The 18,246-nt window shown below is 50.5% G+C and overlaps 2 protein-coding genes across 3 annotated transcripts; both read left to right on the forward strand.

The window, feature by feature from the left end:
* The first annotated feature begins 2,759 nt into the window (after positions 1–2,759).
* Positions 2,760–5,300, forward strand: LOC120657329 (N-alpha-acetyltransferase 40-like). Of its 2 annotated transcripts, none has more exons than XM_039935627.1 (8): positions 2,760–2,902; positions 3,452–3,650; positions 3,769–3,848; positions 3,953–4,282; positions 4,404–4,477; positions 4,578–4,620; positions 4,719–4,787; positions 4,972–5,300. In XM_039935627.1, the coding sequence occupies exons 1-8, from the start codon at positions 2,834–2,836 to the stop codon at positions 4,990–4,992; spliced, it is 885 nt and encodes a 294-aa protein (XP_039791561.1). In that variant the 5' UTR covers positions 2,760–2,833; the 3' UTR covers positions 4,993–5,300. The 2 variants fall into 2 exon arrangements, with proteins under 2 accessions (XP_039791561.1, XP_039791562.1); XM_039935628.1 differs by having other exon boundaries at positions 3,452–3,554.
* Positions 5,301–12,856: 7,556 nt separating this feature from the next.
* LOC120657330 (homeobox-leucine zipper protein ROC8-like) lies at positions 12,857–17,298 on the forward strand. Its single transcript, XM_039935629.1, has 10 exons — positions 12,857–13,589; positions 13,707–13,824; positions 13,945–14,130; positions 14,217–14,690; positions 14,856–14,954; positions 15,084–15,296; positions 15,383–15,563; positions 15,638–15,900; positions 15,995–16,084; positions 16,198–17,298. Exons 1-10 carry the CDS (start codon positions 13,492–13,494, stop codon positions 16,582–16,584), a joined length of 2,109 nt encoding a protein of 702 aa, XP_039791563.1. The 5' UTR covers positions 12,857–13,491; the 3' UTR covers positions 16,585–17,298.
* The last annotated feature ends 948 nt before the right edge of the window (positions 17,299–18,246 follow it).

Raw genomic sequence — 18,246 nt, forward strand, 5'->3', positions numbered from 1 at the left:
CAAGCACACAATCAAGAAAAAGAAATAAAAGTTTTATCGCTGAGCTCGAATCGGAAACAATTAAGATATGGGGATAGGAGTAATATTTTCGGGTGATTCTCTAATGGCACGACCAAAACTGTATTAGGAATGGCGTGGTAATGTTTCGGGGTGATTGGAGGATTTTTGGCGCATGAAATGATAGGTCGGAGGGGGGTCTAGGGTTAAATAAGGATCCAGGGGCTTATTTGTAATTAGTTTTGAGAGTGAAAGGACTTGATTATAATTTTGGAAAAACATCCGGGCTACTCTGGAAATGTGGAGGGACCACATGGTGATTATCTTGAATGGTGGAAGGGTGGATTTGGAATATTTAAAGACGAAGAGGGTTTTATTTGGAAAAGGGTTATAAAGGGAAAGGGCTCTTAAGAGAATAGAGGGAAGGGGAGGGGCTTTTGGGCAAAAGCGCCCTTCTTCCTCCTCCCTCCCGAGCAGAACAGAGGAGGGGGGGTCAGGGGCGCCGGCGGCCATGGGCCCGCGGCCCTAGGGCATGGCGGCGGCCAGGGAGGAGGGGAAAAGGGGCAGGGCAGCGCGGGGAATCGATTCCCCTCCCTAATTTCGAAGGAGGGGGCCCGCAAGGAGGGGTGCGACGGCCATGGCCGCGGCGGCCAGGCCGCAGCCATGGGCAGCGTGGGAAGGGGCGGTTCCGGGCGAGCGTCTGTGGGGAGAAGGGAGAGGGAGACGTGGGGAATCCATCCCCCTGCTCACCTTGGGAGGAGGCGGCTCGAGAGGGTGGCGCGGCTAGGGCCAGCGGGAGGCGGCGGTGGCAGGTGTGGAGGCGGCGCTGCAGACCGGGGAGCAGGAGCTGCGGTGGCGGCGTAGCTTGTGGAGGTAGAGGGCATGGAGGAGGCCTATTTATAGGCGAGGAAAGGCGGTGGAATGCGGCACAGGGACGACGAGACGGCTCGGACAGGGCCGAGCGGCGCGCCGGGCACTACAACCGCATGGGGCACGTGGGCGCTGTGCGAGCACAGGACACAGGAACGGCCGGCGGCGAAAGCGGGCACAGGAAGGCGGTGGTGGTGCTGACCAGCGGGCGGCGCGGTGAGCTTCGGGATCGCGTGGAACGCGTGCGGCGCACAGGACGCGCGCGCGGCGCGTGGGCAGGCGGCCATGGCGTGGCACAGACGCGTGCGGGCGAGCGGGTGTCGCGGCGTGCGCGGCTCGAGCAGAGGGAGGCAGTGGCAGTGCGTGCGCGCGCGCGTGCGCATGGCCCAGGGGGGGTGCTCGGCGCGGATGGGTGCACGGGCCAGGGGGCGTGCGCGCGTGGGCAGGGAAGGCGGGGCGCGTGGGCTAGGCGCGCTCGGCGCGCCGCGCGTGCGGGAGAGGAGAGAAGCAGGAAGAGGGAGAAGGAAGGAAGAGGGAAAAGAAAAAAAGAAAAAAGGGAAAAGAAAATGAAGAAAAAGAAAAAGGGAGGGAGGGAGAGAGAGAGAGCACGCCGGCGGGATTCGCGGTCGGTGGTCGCGCGCGGGCGACAGGCAGCCGAGCGGCGCAGGATGGGACGACGGCGAGGAAAAAGAGGGAGGGTACGGTCGGCGAAAAAAGGTTTTGCAAATCCACGAGTGGTTTAGAGGGTGACTTGTTATGGATTGAAAAACGTGGGCGTTACATCCAGCCTCCTCAAACTTCATGAAACCGTTCACATAACCTCTTTGAGCGGTTTGAGACTAAGGTGGCAACGGTTTTTCTCCTTTTTTATGTTTATTTTGACTGAGTCTTTGAAAAATCATAGTACATCACAAAAATTATAAAATTAAAAGATAAATTTTATTGGACTCCACATGAGTATATCTGTGCAATGAACATATTATATGGTACACTTTAGTATAAATTTGTTGTTGTAGTTTTAGATATACATTTTTCTCTAACTAATTTATAGCTACAGTTTATGTCATCCAATTATGGTAAAATTTTGATGGTAGGCTAATTATTATATGATTGAGCTATAGTAAAAATTTTATAATTATTGGATTATGTTTGACTGAGCTATATCTTTATCTATATAAACCTAGATAAATCTAGACGAATATATAGATAAATATAGATAAATCAATAACTCAATCATAATGATCCAATAAGCATAAAAGTTTTACTACATATCAATCACATAATGATTAGCCCACCCTAAAATTTCATCATAATTGGATGACAGAGACTATAGCTATAAATTAACTAAAAAAAAATATATATCTAAAGCTACAGCAAAATATTTGTACTAAAGTATACCATATAATATTTTCATTGTGTAGATTTACTTAGGTGGAGTTCAATAAAATTGAATTTTTTTAGTTTATAACTTTTTGAGATTTCCTGTGATTTTTCAAATATTCAATCAAAATAAAAATAAAAGAAAAGGAGAAAAACCGCTGCCACCTTAGCCTCAAACCACTCGGGGAGGTTATGTGAACAGTTTCAAAAGTCTGAGAAGGCTGAACGACGATTTCATTATCCATAATTCGGTCCAAAGTTGAGATAGACAAAAAAAAAACTTTTTTTCTTCTTTAAATTGGATTAGACCGAAATCAAAACCTACCCACAGTATCAGCCCATCCCAAGAGACCCAACCTTGCAAAGGCCTATTACCAAACTGAACAGCAATTTCGGAACGGCCCGTTGTAAAGGCCCATTACAAAGAAAGTTTCACAGAACTAGGCTGGAAGGCTCCCATAGGCCAGCCGTTTCCTTTGTACGGGCCCACTACGAAAAAGAGATTTCACAGAAAAAGGCCCAGCCGTCTTCTTTCCCGTCCGCGTCGCCTTCTCAAACGGAGTCACGGAGCTTGGAGGCGACGGTAATGGCGACGGCGGAGAAGAAGAGGCCCCGGATCAGCAGCGGAGCGGGGAGGACGACAAGTAGAAAGGAGGTCCATCTTTTTTCTCTCCCCCAAATCCTTTTCTCATTAGTCGGGATGCAATCACCCAGCTCCTTTTTCCCTGCCTATTCGATTGTCTGTTCCTACCCATTGATGCATAGTTGCGCTTGCTATGGGCACGGGCAATCTAATAGTGGAAATTTGGTGTGTGTGTTCCTAAAATTTATTTGTTACCTTTATACCAAGGTCCAAGGGGTCTTGCCAGATTTTGTCCGGGTACTAGACTTCACACCCAATGTTTGATAAAGCCCGAGAAATCTGGAAATTGCCTAGATTCCTACGCAGGATATATTTGCTGCTTGAGATCAATTAGTCATTGTGTGGAATGGACGTGCTGGATCAACTTTTAACGCACCAATTAACCATGGTGTTGTCCTGCTGAACTTGTGTGTCGTCACATTCATCATTCAGTGTTGTTTCTTCGCACTGACAGTACAATAAGCACTTGGTGATGCTTGGTGTCATAATCAGCTTTTGAAGAGAACTAATAGATGTAAGGGAGTTTGGGGCTCACAAAGGTAATTCTATGCTCTTGGCTAGGTATTGGAGAGGAAGAAGGCAATCGATGAACTTATAAGGAAAGCTATAGCTGTGAAGGACCATCTAGTGCAATTCCCTGCCTTCCATAAATTTCAAAGAAATGGTAACTACATTGTTCCTTTTTACCATAATAAAAGGAAATTTGGACCTGTAGAAGTACCAATGTCATGGTATGACTTAGAACACCTATCTTTTTCAGGTAGTCAGCAAAACAAAATTGAATGCAAATTTTGTCCATTGCTTTTCAGTCAGTTATGCTCTGTTATTCTGGGGCTGAGATATCAAACTCATTTTCCTGGATCTATCCTGATCTATAGGCCTTTCAGTCTACTTGGAGTCTGGACGTGGGGATAAACTTACACTACCAACGAGGAAGTACATCCAAAATCTTCTAAAGGTTATATGCATTTGCTTTCATTGTATTCTGTTCTTAGCGCAGCATTTTGCAATTTTGCTTTTACATGTTCCTACTCTGGATGTAATTCTAGCAAATAAATTTAGGTTAACATGGAGGAACCCTATGGACCAGAATGGCCTTCAGAAGAGAAAATTAAGCGCCAAGAAATGGTGGCCCCGGAAGCGCGATATATCTTTATCAAGCAATATTCAAACGGGTTCACTACTGAATGTTCCATGAATCAAGGTGAAGGGGTGGAACATAACCACACACCATGTAATGAAGGTCACTTGGTTGGTTTTGTACACTATAGGTTTGTTCTGGAAGACGAGCTACCTGTTGTCTATGTGTATGAGCTACAAATGGAGACTTCTGCCCACGGCAAGGGGCTGGGAAAGTTTATGATGCAGTTAATTGAACAGATAGCTTGCACGGTAATATGGTCAATTCGTAGTCCTAGCTATTTATTATTCCAATACTCTGGATATGATTCTTGATTCCCAGTTGCATGTTTTAGTTCAATAGCTGTCCTGACATTCCACCACATGTATGCAGAACCAAATGGGAGCTGTGATGCTAACAGTTCAGAAAGCTAATACTCAAGCTATGGCTTTCTATACTAAGTTGAGGTAAGATTATATACTGTACATTAAGTTGTATTTTTACCTTCTGGTTGCCAAATCTTGTGGGCACCACTTCACTTTTAGTCTAATTCTTTCTCCTGTCCAGATATGTAATATCCAGTACCTCACCATCACGAGTGGATCCTCAGGCATGAGTACCACTTTACCTATAACTTTTTTTTTCTTATAACCATAAAAACAATTGCGACTCTTATGGTGGTTACATGGATCTCTTCATTTTTCACAGATAGGACTTGAAAAAAGCTATGAGATATTGTGCAAGACATTTGACTCGGAAGCTAAGTCTAAATTAGAGGTACGAAGCATAAGTTTGTCGCTACTGTTGCATAAGATTTTCCAGATCTGATACTTATTCACCACTAGTTTGCACTACATTAACTGGCTGTACTAGTATCTGCTCTATGTAGTTCACAAAAGTAAGATGTGGTGGTAGCGTTCTCTCTAGAACTGCTGATTGTCATTTCAGCAAACGTTTGCAGGATGGCAACGAAGAACTCTGAAGTCAAAATTCTCAGGATGGGCGTGGCCACAGTCCCCATAGCATGATCTGTAGCTAAGCCACAAGTTTACATGACATATTGTCATGCGGCCCTGTTACTGCAATTAAAATTCACAGTGTGGCACGCTTCGCCAAGTTCACAATTTCCATCCTATGTGTCGGTATCTTTCTTATTAGTGAATTGTGTCCAGCTGGATGCTTAGCAGTTAACAACTCTGCTCAACTTGATGTAAGCTTGTAATAGTTACGATGAATTCAATCATTGTAAAATTTCTCTGAACACTACTAGAATCCCAAGGTTTCCCTAGAGTTTTTATCTTTCCCTACAAAATTGTAGAGTGTCCTAGGGAAACTTTATTTCCCTACAATGAAATTTTAGAACCGTAGGGAATCTACCCATTCCCTAGGAATCTGATGCATTTCTAGGGAAAACGAGGAAACAGTCTGCCATGCTGGCACCATGATGGCAGGTATCCCTACGAATTTATACCGAACCATAGGAAAACAGGTTGTACCGCAAAAATTTCGCTGCACCAAATTTTGAATCCCATGCGCGTGTGCCTGTAAAAGAGCAGTGCCTCCTTCCTTTTCCCAAATCCGCGTCTCCCTCCCCTCCCTCTCCAAATCAATCTCCCCAAAAGATTGCTGCTTCGACGGGAAGGAGCTGGTCAAGGTCACCCGGAGCCACTCGCAGGGTTGGGCGAGTCAGCGGCGCCACCAGAGTCATCCCCGGCGTTCTCGGCGGCGACGTTGTGGTCACAGTCGCCGGCATGAATCTCGCCGAGGAGACACACCCACCGCCGCGCTCGTCCGCATCGATGCCACCCTCGAGGCCAACGTGCAGCTCCGCCGGCGCTGTACGGCGCACAACAGCGGCAACAAGGACAGGAACTCCCAAGATCAAGGTCCAGGCCAACTTCAACTGATTCTCATGCGACAGGTACTTTTCCCGTGATGACTTCCCCCAAATATGTTCGCTTCCATCCGTTCCCCTCCAGAACCCCAGGCTCTCGTCAAATTAGTTCCTGATTGCAAAAATTATTGGTGCTTATCTTTCATTTTGTGGTATACCCTTATTTGATTTCCCCTGCTGACAGGAACTAGCACTCAGATGACTGTGAGGTGACAAACAGATTTAATTTGTTGGTTATATTTTTCCTGTGCTTGTTGAATTTTCTTGACATGTACCTTTTGGCCTGCACTAATCTAAACTTCATTTGTTAATCTGGCTGCAGGATAGTTTTGCCACTTCTATTGCGTAAAGGTGCACCGGTGACTCCTATACTGATGGAAGCTTGCAAGCTACCATGGCGACAATTTGCTTTTGTCGTGGTCTTAGTGGATGATGCATAGTATAGAGTTGTGTGTGTTTTCTAGGTGGCCACATGAAAGAAGCTAGCACATGTAAGATGTAACAAACGTATCTTGAATTCTTGATAATTTCAGTTGAATAAAATCAATTTTTTCATGGTTAGTTTCTTTCATATAAACTGCAATGGCAACAAAATATATAAAATAAACATATATAAAACAATAAATCTCAATTCAAGAAATAATAAGAAAAGAATCATGACAAAGTGTTCCCTAGGCTTACAGTTTTGTAGGGAAATAAACTTTCCACGTAAGAAGTCTTGCCACGTGAACAGGTTCCCTACAACTCAAAAGTCCTAGGGAAAGCTTCTTTTCCCTACAGTTCCATCACAAAAACCGTAGGGCACATTCACTGCGTTCGGCTGGTGGTGTAGCCTCCAGCGCTACAGTATTTCCCTCTCACATCGCTCCAGCCTCCAGCCACCAGTCAGGTAACAGTGTTTTTCTCTCACACCACTCCAGCCTCCAGCTCCAACCTGCCGAACACAGTGATTGTCTTTCCCGTCGAAATAGTCCCTAGGAAGCTTTCCCTACTAAAATTACTAAGGAAAATGTTTCCCTATGGTTTTTCCTCCTTTCCCTAGGATTTAGAACCGTAGGGGAACATGCGTTTTCTAGTTGTGGAATATATACGACTAAAATTACATTTGAGGTGCGAGTATATCATTTTTCTTATAAAGAAACTCTATCTATATGTGCTCCAAACATGGCCATTGTCGTGTTGTATTACTATATTAGTATATTCTACATTTTCTCTTGTCCTCTAAAATTTCTCTCTTTGGGTTCATACATACTCCCGATATGAAAATGCTGATGCATGGCCGCTCGTTTTGCAAGACATTTGGCAACACTTAGGCTGTGTTGCATTAGATTGCCGTGCAAACTTTGAGGATTTGTGGCAATGTTTTCCAATTTTCTGAAAGGGTTAGGAGAGGTCAAATATAAGTAAAGAGGAAGCAGATTAGATATAACAGAGCAGTAATTCTTTTCTAGATAATTAACAAACCAGTAGCTAGCAGCATCAAGAGAAACTCCTCTCTCCGATGATTAACAATACAGCTACCAATACTGGGAAGCACAAGTGCAAAACACAATTGCACTACTCGTTCAAGTTTGAGAGGTCACAGCACAGCAGGTCCGCGCGCTTTCTCCTGGACCCCCTCTTCCCCTTGGTGATCGCGCTGCTGGTCAAAAGCACCTGCCCCTCCTCCAGCGGCAGCGCCTCCTCCTCCTCCTCCTCCTCCTCCTCCTCCTCCCCGCCCTTGAGGCCGAGCAGCTGGCACTCTCCCAGCCTCCTGAACGCGCAGCGCTTGCGCGGGAGCAGGAGGTCGTCCCTGACGCCCGCGTAGGGCCTGTTGTGCTCGCCGCGGTGCATCCCGCACTTGGCGCAGATGTGCTGCCTCAGCTTGCAGGGGTACCTGAGCTGCTCACCCGTGAAGCCGCCGCGCCCGTCGCCGCCGGCGAACGTGCACCGGAGGGGCTTCTTGTTGCTCTCGCCCTCCTGCGTCATCTCGCAGTCGACAGTTTGTCTCACAGATACCTCACTGTCATATCCTGATGTCTGATCATACTGTTTATAGGTGTGAAGAACTTGGAAAGTTAGAAATCATCTGGGGATGCAAATGTGTAGCACGAGCATCATGCAGACAGCCTGATCACGCATGGGGTGGTGGGTGACGCTGACAGTGGCGCCGCGCGGCAGAAAAGCCGTAACGCCTGATGACGTAGTAGTGTCTGATCCAGATTGCCATTGCCAACTGAGCAAGGAACCCAAAAGGCCTCGCTCGGGAGAGGAAACACGATGCGGCTCGATCGCAAGGCCATTGCACGGTTGTTGTGCGTGCGTCTAAGCGTCGTGAGCCACCGCTCTGTGTCGTGGCTTGCTTTCCTCTTATACGAATCCAAAGGATGACGACGAGCTCAACCAAAGCGAGCGCCAGGCGCTTTCTCTGGTCTTATTCATCTTTTCTCCCAGCGATCGTGTGGACGTGCTAATGCAAAAGCTGCGGCTGTCTAGAGCATCCAAAAAAAAAAAAAGATCCCAGGAATGAAACGTGAACGAGCGCTGATGACAGTGTTGGTCTATCCTTCCATTCTATCTACTATTGTGTCTCACGAAGACGGTTCATTTAGAAAATTTTAGACATATCACTAGTAGTAGAAAATAACTATATTACCTCTAATTAAGGTCATATCTAGTTCCTTTAGTCCTATGACTAATTTTAGTCCCTCGACTAAAAAATTTAGTCCCTTCCTATTTGTAACCAGGGACTAATGGTCATTAAATGAACTGTACAAAAGATCATATTACCCCTACAGGGGCAGGTGCGGGTCGAGATAGCGGGGTAGCGGTTGGAAAAGTAGACTTTTAGTAGACCTTTAGTCCCAATAAATACCTCCAAGAGGGTCTAATGGATTTTAGTCCCAACATGCACTTTTAGACCCTTTTAGTCCCTCCTGGTTATATTCTTAGGGACTAAAGTGCAGGGACTAATGCATTAGTCCCATGAACCAAACAGTGCCTAACTACAGTAGTTGTGATTGAAGACTGCACTGTTTATTAGTAGTTGTGATTGAAGACTGCACTGTTTATTTATTTAGTTCCTTAGATCCTTAATAAATGCAGATGCATTAGAACCAGAAAAGTAACATCTACTACTTAAACATTTAATGGAGCCCATGCCTTCTTAATGCAATTATTTTTTAATATTTGATATTACTTTGATTAGATGAACTTTACTACAATCTAAATGAACAATCTCCGTCTTTGCAGAGAGGAGTATGTTTTTAAAGCGAAAGGCTTACTAGCACAAAGTCGTAATGACAATATTTTTTTTTACAAAATCAATACTAGTAATGGTAAAACTGTGAAACCTGATGTTTAGAATTCCAAATATGCAATTTTCTCCGCAAACTATGATCCACACCCATCACAAAGACGTTATGATTCGGGAAATGCACTAGCTTTACGCCACTAGTGCATTTCCTCTTTTCCTTTCAAGCAAAATAAGCCCAAGACCTCCTTCCAAAAAGAAGCCCAAAATTGTAGCTCGGTCTGCTTGCGCATGCAACTCAGGCCCGTCCGCTCGACCGCCGGCCCATAAAGGTCAACGGGATGGACCGGGGGGCGGGGGCGACGGCGTACGGCGAGGCCGGAGGCGGGCGCGTTAGCGCGTACCACCGGCGAGGACAGGCCAATCGATGGGTTTCATCATTTATTTATGCCTTGCTGTTTGGGTTCCTTTCCTGGGGTACTGTCTGGGGAGGAGCCCTGGAAATCAATGGAAACAACGAGGCGAATCATAAAGCAATCAGCCGTGGAACGTCCTTGGGGAGCTGGTCTTTGGCCGCGTGATCTCATCTCACGACCACCTGTGACTGTGAGGGCATTCTGTGTGGTTGTGGACAAGAAGGGGAAAAAAACTCCGTGCTGAGGCTCGATGCACCAACGCGTCTCCGCTTTGTGGAGCGAGCCATTGCAGTCGTATAACACGCGAGGAAATGCTGATGGGTGAGCCAAATGCGAAGGGATTGTCATGGATTCAAAATCCTTTACAGAAAAATCAAGGACTTTGTCATGTAAAGATTGCATCAAAGATATGATTCGTGATAAATACATACATCCACCAATTCAAGAACTCGGCCAAATGAATTCAATCGATATGCACAGGATGAGAGAGCAAGAACATTTAAGAGGGGCCATGAATTGGAGTAAATGGAAACCAGAAATAGCTATTCAATGTAGAGTATCTTCCTCACCAGCAACTCCGGTTTTTTTCCCCCTCCTGGCCTGGCATCCCCTCGCACTTGCTCTCTCTGCGTACCGGAGCTGACCTCTCTTCAGAAGTTTTTAATACTCGTACATGCAGCGTGGCGTCCTGCAAATGAAAAACTGTCTGAACTCTGAACGGACCTTAGAGGAAAAAAGACTGTTGAGGACTGAGCTAGCAAATAGTATCAAAGAATAAACCAGCGCCCTTTTTTCTTATTCCACTTTCAACATTACTAAGCTAATGATCAAGCAAGCCATAGAATATTAGATACTACTACTTTTCATACTAAAGACTACAGAATTCTTGATTATGTAAGTTCCAGATGGTATACATCTGCTCTTTTTGAGTGACATTTGCTTAACATGCACGATTATAAAAACGGAATGATTTTCATAAATTTACAAAAAGCAATTGGAGGCCGGCCGGGGACGAGGAGTAATGGAGTGTCACCAGTAGTATTAAACTTCCCCCGGACTGAACTTTTGCAGGACAATCCTCTTTCTGGTAAAAATGAGCTTTCTCCCACCAAAGGCCAGCAGAACAATTAAGGGAACTCGATCCATCCCGGGCTTCCATCTATCAATTCATGAACCTCCGGAAATGAAAACTTGAAAAGGACATCCAAACACTTGAATACCACGAATTTACCGGCATGCTTCTCCTATCAATGCATATGATTACTCGTTTTTATTTTTTCGAATCAAGTCAGTGTGGCTTGTCACGCCGTACGTCGCCTATTTATTTATACCCGTTCAAAGTCAATGCAGATCACATCGGCCTTCGCCTCTGATGTTTCAGTGTCACTTCTAGGGGGTCATAAAAAAGGGTGTGATTCTACTACCACCAGGGTTTGAAATTTCGCCGAAATCCGGCGAAAAATTTCGTTTTCGCTACTTACCGGGGAAAAAAAATTCGGTATTTTTCGGAAAATTTCGTTTGAAAATTCAAAATTCAAAAAATTTCGGCCAAAAGTCACCGAAATTCGCCGAAATTTACCGAAATTTCGGAACGAAATTTCGTTTCCGCTAAACACCGGGATTTGCAACGAAAACGAAATGGTTAACCCTGACTACCACTGAAAGAGTGGTCAATCCGGAACGCCTCCCCACGGGGAGCAAAGCAAGAATCAAGTGCTCTGGCTTAGGAAACAGACTTCCAAAAAATATGGCCAGAGTTCAAACTTTTGCAACAATTTTTTTAACGGATCTACGGCCGAGATTTTAGAATCTTAGGCCTTGGAAGCACCTGAATTTTTTGCATGGGTTGGTGCACCCAAGTTTGGACCTTGAGCTGGTCTGCCATAGCCATGCACGCGCGTGCAGTCTGATGCACCAAATGGCGAGGCTGTTTCCAGCGGGTCTCCTATCCCACTGCATATGCGTAAAATAGATCACAGAGTGCTACTGTTCACCAATTCAGTAGGTCTCCAATGCGGATGCGCAAAGCTGGGGACGAGGAGAGAGGATGCGGATTCCTACGGTTTCTCTCTCCGTCCCGCAACTCCCTATTTTTTCTCTGCGCAGTGAAAAAAGTTGACAGTACCAGGACCCACAGTATTTTGCGCATGCCTGTTAGATCACGGTTTGCGGATGCGAACGTCTTATCCGTGCCCCTTTACGCGTCCGCATCTGTGCGCTGCTGGAAAGGGTGTCTTCTCTCCGCAGCGTCTGTGGTGGGCCAAGGTGTGGATACGCGGTGTTTTTCGCATTCGCCTTGGGTCTTTGCTGGAAACAGCCTGAGGCCATGGAAGTGCCAACATGCCGGCTTGCTTGGTCTGCCCATGGATGGATCCAACCCAGCCCAACCCCGTAGAAGGAAGTCTTGAGTTTGATCTTTTGGTTTTGGATCCCGATACCATTATCACATTTGGGAATCCACCAACGATTTAATGCTGCTTCGTCCCTTTCCAGGTCGGGTTACAGCGGTGTCGGATCCGGGTTCAGGATCCGGCCTGTTTGTGACCTGTGACCTGTCCAAATGTCCAAGGCAATGTGCGCCCGGGCAAGAAAATGGAACAGATCATACTGAAATGAAATATTTTGGATCATTTATAAGACTGCTACCACTAATAATTTCAGATGATTCAGGTGAAAACTACAGGTATTCCAGTACTTTATTAGTATTGGATATTGTTCAGTCACAGAAAGAGTAGTTGTTATGGACAACCATACACTCTCATGTCATGGGATTTTATTATCTATAGTACAATTTCGTGTCACTTTCGTTTGGGATAATTTTAATTTTTTTACTTTCTTGAAAAGAAATTAAACTGCACTTTCCTTCACATACTGCCTCGCTCAGAATCAAAATCTGATGTGAGCAATGAATACCTTCTGGTAACAGCAAATTAATTAGAGAAATGTGCAAATTATTCTCTCATTATGCCTTGGAGTTTATTCGATGCCAAATCTTTTCCAGCCACACATGATCCTTGAGCTGCTGCCTGTATGAACGCAAGACAGCCAGTTTTGGAGCATAGCCAACACAAAAGATACTGTGAGGCGCCATGGGCAAACAGTGGAAGAGAGGTGGAGCGTCCTTGGCGCGGGTGGGCGTGGGCGAGAAAAGTCAACAGGCCCGACCCGTTTGGGCCTTAAATGGCTCCAGCTGTTCCCACCCAAACCCAAGAAAGCAACAGTAGGGCCGGCCTCGAACCGAGCGGGTGGGGCCCTTTTAAATACTCCTCCGGCTCTTAATTCGGTTATTACTCCGCCCCGCCTACCGCTCTTCTCCTCCTCTTTCCTCTCCGGCCTCGTCGTCTCGTCGCCCCCACTGATCACTCCCCCCGTTCCACGCGCAAGCGCAGCGACGCCAACCCAGGCCGCAGGGAGCGAGGGCGAGCGAGGTCTCCTCTCTCCCTGTTGTCTGCCTCAGTCCACTCTCGTCAGAGAGAGAAGAGAGAGAGAAGCTAGGCGCGGGAGTTAAGGGTGGAAGGGAATTAATGGCGCCAGCCCAGGAGGAACAAGCGGAGGCCGGCCTGATCGATGGTCGATCGATATAACAAGGGTGCGTGCGTCCGTTTCTCTTTCTTCTTCCTGGCGAGCGAGCGAGCGAGCGAGGCGCCTCCCCCCCCCCCCCCCCCCCCCCCCTCCTGAGCTGTAGTGCGCTGCTTCGTGAGGACCAGCGGGATTACTGCTCGTACCCCCGCTGCTGCGCCACTATTTCTTGCATAGGAGCGAGGCTATATAGCGCTAGGAGTGGAACCTATAGCTATTAGCTACCCCCCCCCCCCCTCGTGGCGTGGTACTAGTAGTCGACTAGCCCAGCCGAGTCCGAGCAGCTCCCTCCTCCCCGGATTGCGCTCGAAGCAAGCCGCCGTCCGAGGCGAGGGCGAGGCGTGCGCGCGCCGCGACGCGATGGACTTCGGCGACGACGTCATGGACGGCTCCGACGGCCAGCACCGGAAGAAGAGATACCACCGCCACACCCCGCGCCAGATTCAGCAGCTCGAGGCGTACGTGCCCCCCGCCGATTTCATTCCCCCTTTCCTCCCTCATCTCGTTGCAGTTCGTTCGTTCGTTTTGTGGGATTCCTTCTTTCTTCGCTCATCGAATGGCGGTCGTGCGCGCAGGATGTTCAAGGAGTGCCCGCACCCGGACGAGAACCAGCGGATGCAGCTGAGCAGGGAGCTGGGGCTGGAGCCCCGCCAGATCAAGTTCTGGTTCCAGAATCGCCGGACGCAGATGAAGGTACTACCCCCACCCACCCTACTGTTATTTTTTTTCTGATCATCATCAGCTGGTTCTCCTGTTCGAGACGCGACGGCCATTTATTTGGGGTGTCGATGGTTTGCTTGGCCGGGTTCGCAGGCGCAGCACGAGCGGCAGGACAACTGCTTCCTCCGCGCGGAGAACGACAAGATCCGGTGCGAGAACATCGCCATGCGCGAGGCGCTCCGCAACGTCATCTGCCCCACCTGCGGCGGCCCGCCCGTCGCCGACGACTACTTCGACGAGCAGAAGCTGCGCATGGAGAACGCGCGCCTCAAGGAGGAGGCAAGCATTATTCACCCCGGCCACGCACATTGCTTGCATTGCATTCTCGTCGGCCTGTCTCACACGGCGCGCGTTTCACGTTGCAGCTTGACCGGGTGTCGAGCCTGACGTCCAAGTACCTGGGGCGGCCCTTCACGCAGCTGCCGCCGGTGCAGCCGCTGTCCATGTCGTCGTCGCTGGAGCTGTCCGTCGGCGGGCTCGGCAGCCTGGCGCTGGGGCCGTCGCTGGACCTGGACCTCCTCAGCGGCGGCTCCTCGGGGTACCACCACCCGGCGTTCCACCTCCCGACGGCGGTGCCCGAGATGGAGCGGCCCATGATGGCCGAGATGGCGACGCGCGCCATGGACGAGCTCATCCGGATGGCGCAGGCCGGCGAGCAGCTCTGGGCCCGGACCGGCGGCCCCGACGGGCGCGAGGTGCTCAACGTCGACACGTACGACAGCATCTTCTCCAAGCCCGGGAGCTCGTTCCGCGGCCCCGACGTGCACGTCGAGGGGTCCCGCGACTCGGGCCTCGTCTTCATGAGCGCCATCGGCCTCGTCGACATGTTCATGGACTCGGTAATTAAGTTTTTTCCCCTTTCAAGTCGTTACGTGACAGTACTGATACTACTTTTATTATCTTTGTTATTACTACTCCTGTACGTTCTTCACCTACCGCATCGGTCGTAATCGTAAGTGTGACGAGCACACGGTCACTAACTCACCGTGTGTTTCCTTTCGCAGAGCAAGTGGACGGAGTTCTTCCCCGCCATCGTGTCCAACGCCCGTACGATCGACGTCCTCGTGAACGGCATGGCCGGGCGGAGCGAGTCGCTGGTTCTGGTAGGCCATCTCCGTCGATCGTTCTCTGCACGGCGCGTCGCGTCCGCTTTTGACCACACGACCGATTCCTCATTCCTCTGTGTGTGCATGTGTGACTGTGTGTGTGTGTGTGTGTGTGTGTGTGTGCAGATGTACGAGGAGCTGCACGTGATGTCGCCGGTCGTCCCGACGCGCGAGCTGTGCTTCCTCCGCTACTGCCGGCAGATCGAGCACGGGCTGTGGGCGATCGCCGACGTCTCGGTGGACCTGCAGCCGCGCGACGCCCGGTTCGGCGCGCCGCCGCGCTCGTGCCGCCTCCCCTCGGGCTGCCTCATCGCCGATATGGCCAACGGCTACTCCAAGGTGAGCATCCCCCGCCGGGGCCCGTGTGTCGCCATGTGCGTCGGTTGTTGCCGCCGCGCGTACGTAACCTTGGCGAGCGGACGCAGGTGACATGGGTGGAGCACATGGAGGTCGAGGACAGGGTCCCCATCCACCTCCTCTACCGCGACCGAATCCTGAGCGGCGCCGCGTTCGGGGCGCACCGGTGGCTCGCCGCGCTGCAGAGGGCGTGCGAGCGCTGCGCGTGCCTCGCCACGGCCGGGATGCCGCCCAGAGACATCGCCGGAGGTAAGTCGGTCGGCGTTGCTGTGTCGGCGTGGTACGAGGATTTCCGGCCGGCGGCTAAAGAGTTTGTGTTGCAGTGACGCCGGAAGGGAACCGGAGCATGATGAAGCTGTCGCAGCGGATGGTGAGCGGCTTCTGCGCGAGCCTGAGCGCGTCGCAGCTGCACCGGTGGACGACGCTGTCGGGCCCCAACGACGTGGGCGTGCGCGTGATGGTGCACCGCAGCACGGACCCGGGGCAGCCCAGCGGCGTGGTGCTCAGCGCCGCCACGTCCATCTGGCTGCCCGTGCCCTGCGACCGGGTGTTCGCCTTCATCTGCGACGAGAACACGCGCTCTCAGGTCCCCTAATCGTTTCATATAGCTGCGGTGTACGTACGGGTTCCCCTAATTTAATTATTTACCTAGCTGAGAATACGACGATGCGTGCGTGCAGTGGGACGTGCTGTCGCACGGCAACCCGGTGCAGGAGGTGTCGCGCATCCCCAACGGCTCGCACCCTGGGAACTGCATCTCCTTGCTACGAGTAAGGAAGGAGGCGTCGATCGCGCCGGGAATTACTGTTTGGAAAGGACGTGCACGTGTTTATGTCCCGATGGAACCAAAAAAAAAGTAATCCGCGATGTGTGCTTTTTGTAGGGCCTGAACGCGAGCCAGAACAGCATGCTGATCCTGCAGGAGAGCTGCACCGACGCGTCGGGGTCGCTGGTGGTGTACGCGCCGATCGACATCCCGGCGGCCAACGTGGTGATGAGCGGCGAGGACCCGTCGGCGATCCCGCTGCTGCCGTCGGGCTTCACCATCCTGCCCGACGGACGGGCGGGCGCGGCGCCGTCGTCGTCGAGCGCCGCCGGCCCGCTGGGGGGGTCCCCGCCGGCGGGGTCGCTGGTGACGGTGGCGTTCCAGATCCTGGTGAGCAGCCTGCCGTCGTCGAAGCTGAACGCCGAGTCGGTGGCCACGGTCAACAGCCTCATCAGCACCACGGTGGAGCAAATTAAGGCGGCCTTGAATTGTGCCAGCCATTGATGGTGGATCCATGGAATTGATGCGTGCATGCATGCGTTGCCCTTGCCCCCCCTGCCTGGCCTGGCCTCCCACCCCGACCCCCGGCCGCCTGCCTGCGACTGCGAGGAGTGAATTCTCCTTCAAGGCGTTTGGTTCGCGACGGAGCTGCGCTCTTGGTTGGTTGGGGGGGGGGCTTCAATGCTTGCTTGCTGCCCATTCATGGAGCCGGGGCGGGGCGGCTCAGCCAGCTCTACCATCATTGATTCAACTCTCCTTCTCCCTCTGCCATCCATGCATGCATGGTAACTTTTCCTCTTGCTCTATGCCCCCCTCTAGGTGTCCAGTGAGTCTTCTCTGCGTTACAGGGTTTGAAGCTTTGCGAGGCTTTGCATGAAACGGAGTCAAGAACGCACCATGCTCGCCTCATTCCTCTTGCTGCCGTCAGCTGTTCTGCTTCTCTTTCTCTCCCTCTCACCCCCATAGTTTTTGCCATCCATTTGCACCGCTCCCATTACTCTAGTTTGTAGCCGCAGCAGAGGATGATGAATGGTTCGGGTATTGACTTCTGTCTAATGGTGTTAAGCCTTCAGTGAACATTGAATCTCTCTATTTTTTTCCCCAGTAAAGTTAGCAGTATAAACTAAGGGAAGTATCACTATCATTCAGTGCTCTCTGATTGTTTCTTCTTGTTCTTTATTTCCCCCATTTGTGAACAGGCCTGTCAATTTCTGAGCAGGCTTGTCGATCTCTGAACAGGCTGTTGTGATGTGCGCTACCACTCCTGCTCCTCTTCCCACCAGTTGTAGTAGTTACTCTTGCCACCTGCTGGCTGGGCTGGGTGTCCACCTCAGCCCATTGCATGTAGTATTACCTGTCCGCGATGCGATACAAAATGAAGGCGTACTACGTGGTGTTCAGGCTCCAGCATTAAGAGGCTGCCTGTTGGGCGCAGGCTGTAATAAGTAGGGTCCGCCACGCCACTGAATTCAATTGCGACGCTGCGATGCAAGCATATGTTTTTGCATCCATCCATGGCTTCCCCCCTCCCCGTCCCCCTTTCAATTGCTCCCTATCAATACGGGTGGTTGCATGGAGTACTGTATGAGTTGCCATTCCCCTGGCAGAATTAAGCGACGCTACAGCGAGAGGGAGCAGAGAGAGCCAGCCCGTAACCCTAGCTAGCGTTCCCCACACCCACGGCCCGCCCCGCCCCGGAATTTCAGCCATGGATGCACGCGTGGGTAGCTTGCTGTTCCATGCCTTTCCATGCGAAAGCAACTGTTCATTCGACGGGTAATTCTGGTTAGAGAAAGAACAAGACCCTATGACATGGAGCCCCTCCCTCCCTTCCTCAGGATGGAGCCGCAGCTGGGCCGTGCCGCCGTGCGCGCACTCCAGGCAGCTCCTCGCCCGCGGCTGCGATGCGAGCGAGCCGTAGCCCGTAGCTCTCGTCCGCCATGCGCCTCCCGGACCGCGAGCATGTGTGAGCCCGCACGGCGGCGCTCCCCGTATTGAATGGCGCAATGAATTTGCCATGCTGGTGCGAACAGCGCCGATCCAGCAGGCCCTAACTTGTCACCATCGATCCCATATTTTCGGCGTTCGGGAGCTGGAATTGTTGTTGGCCAGCCCGCCGCCTTCAATGCCTGCGGTTTTTTTTTCTCTCCATCGGCCGGGTCGTGC

The sequence above is a fragment of the Panicum virgatum genome, chromosome 1N (assembly GCF_016808335.1).
Source record: "Panicum virgatum strain AP13 chromosome 1N, P.virgatum_v5, whole genome shotgun sequence".
Taxonomy (NCBI): domain Eukaryota; kingdom Viridiplantae; phylum Streptophyta; class Magnoliopsida; order Poales; family Poaceae; genus Panicum; species Panicum virgatum.

Coding starts and splice junctions, on each gene's coding strand:
- LOC120657330 (XM_039935629.1), top strand. CDS start 13,492: ATGGACTTCGGCGACGACGTCATGGACGGCTCCGACGGCCAGCACCGG. Junction 13,825..13,944: donor ATCGCCGGACGCAGATGAAG/GTACTACCCCCA, acceptor CCGGGTTCGCAG/GCGCAGCACGAGCGGCAGGA. Junction 15,297..15,382: donor TGGCCAACGGCTACTCCAAG/GTGAGCATCCCC, acceptor GAGCGGACGCAG/GTGACATGGGTGGAGCACAT.
- LOC120657329 (XM_039935627.1), top strand. CDS start 2,834: ATGGCGACGGCGGAGAAGAAGAGGCCCCGGATCAGCAGCGGAGCGGGG. Junction 3,849..3,952: donor ACATCCAAAATCTTCTAAAG/GTTATATGCATT, acceptor AAATAAATTTAG/GTTAACATGGAGGAACCCTA. Junction 4,283..4,403: donor TTGAACAGATAGCTTGCACG/GTAATATGGTCA, acceptor ACATGTATGCAG/AACCAAATGGGAGCTGTGAT.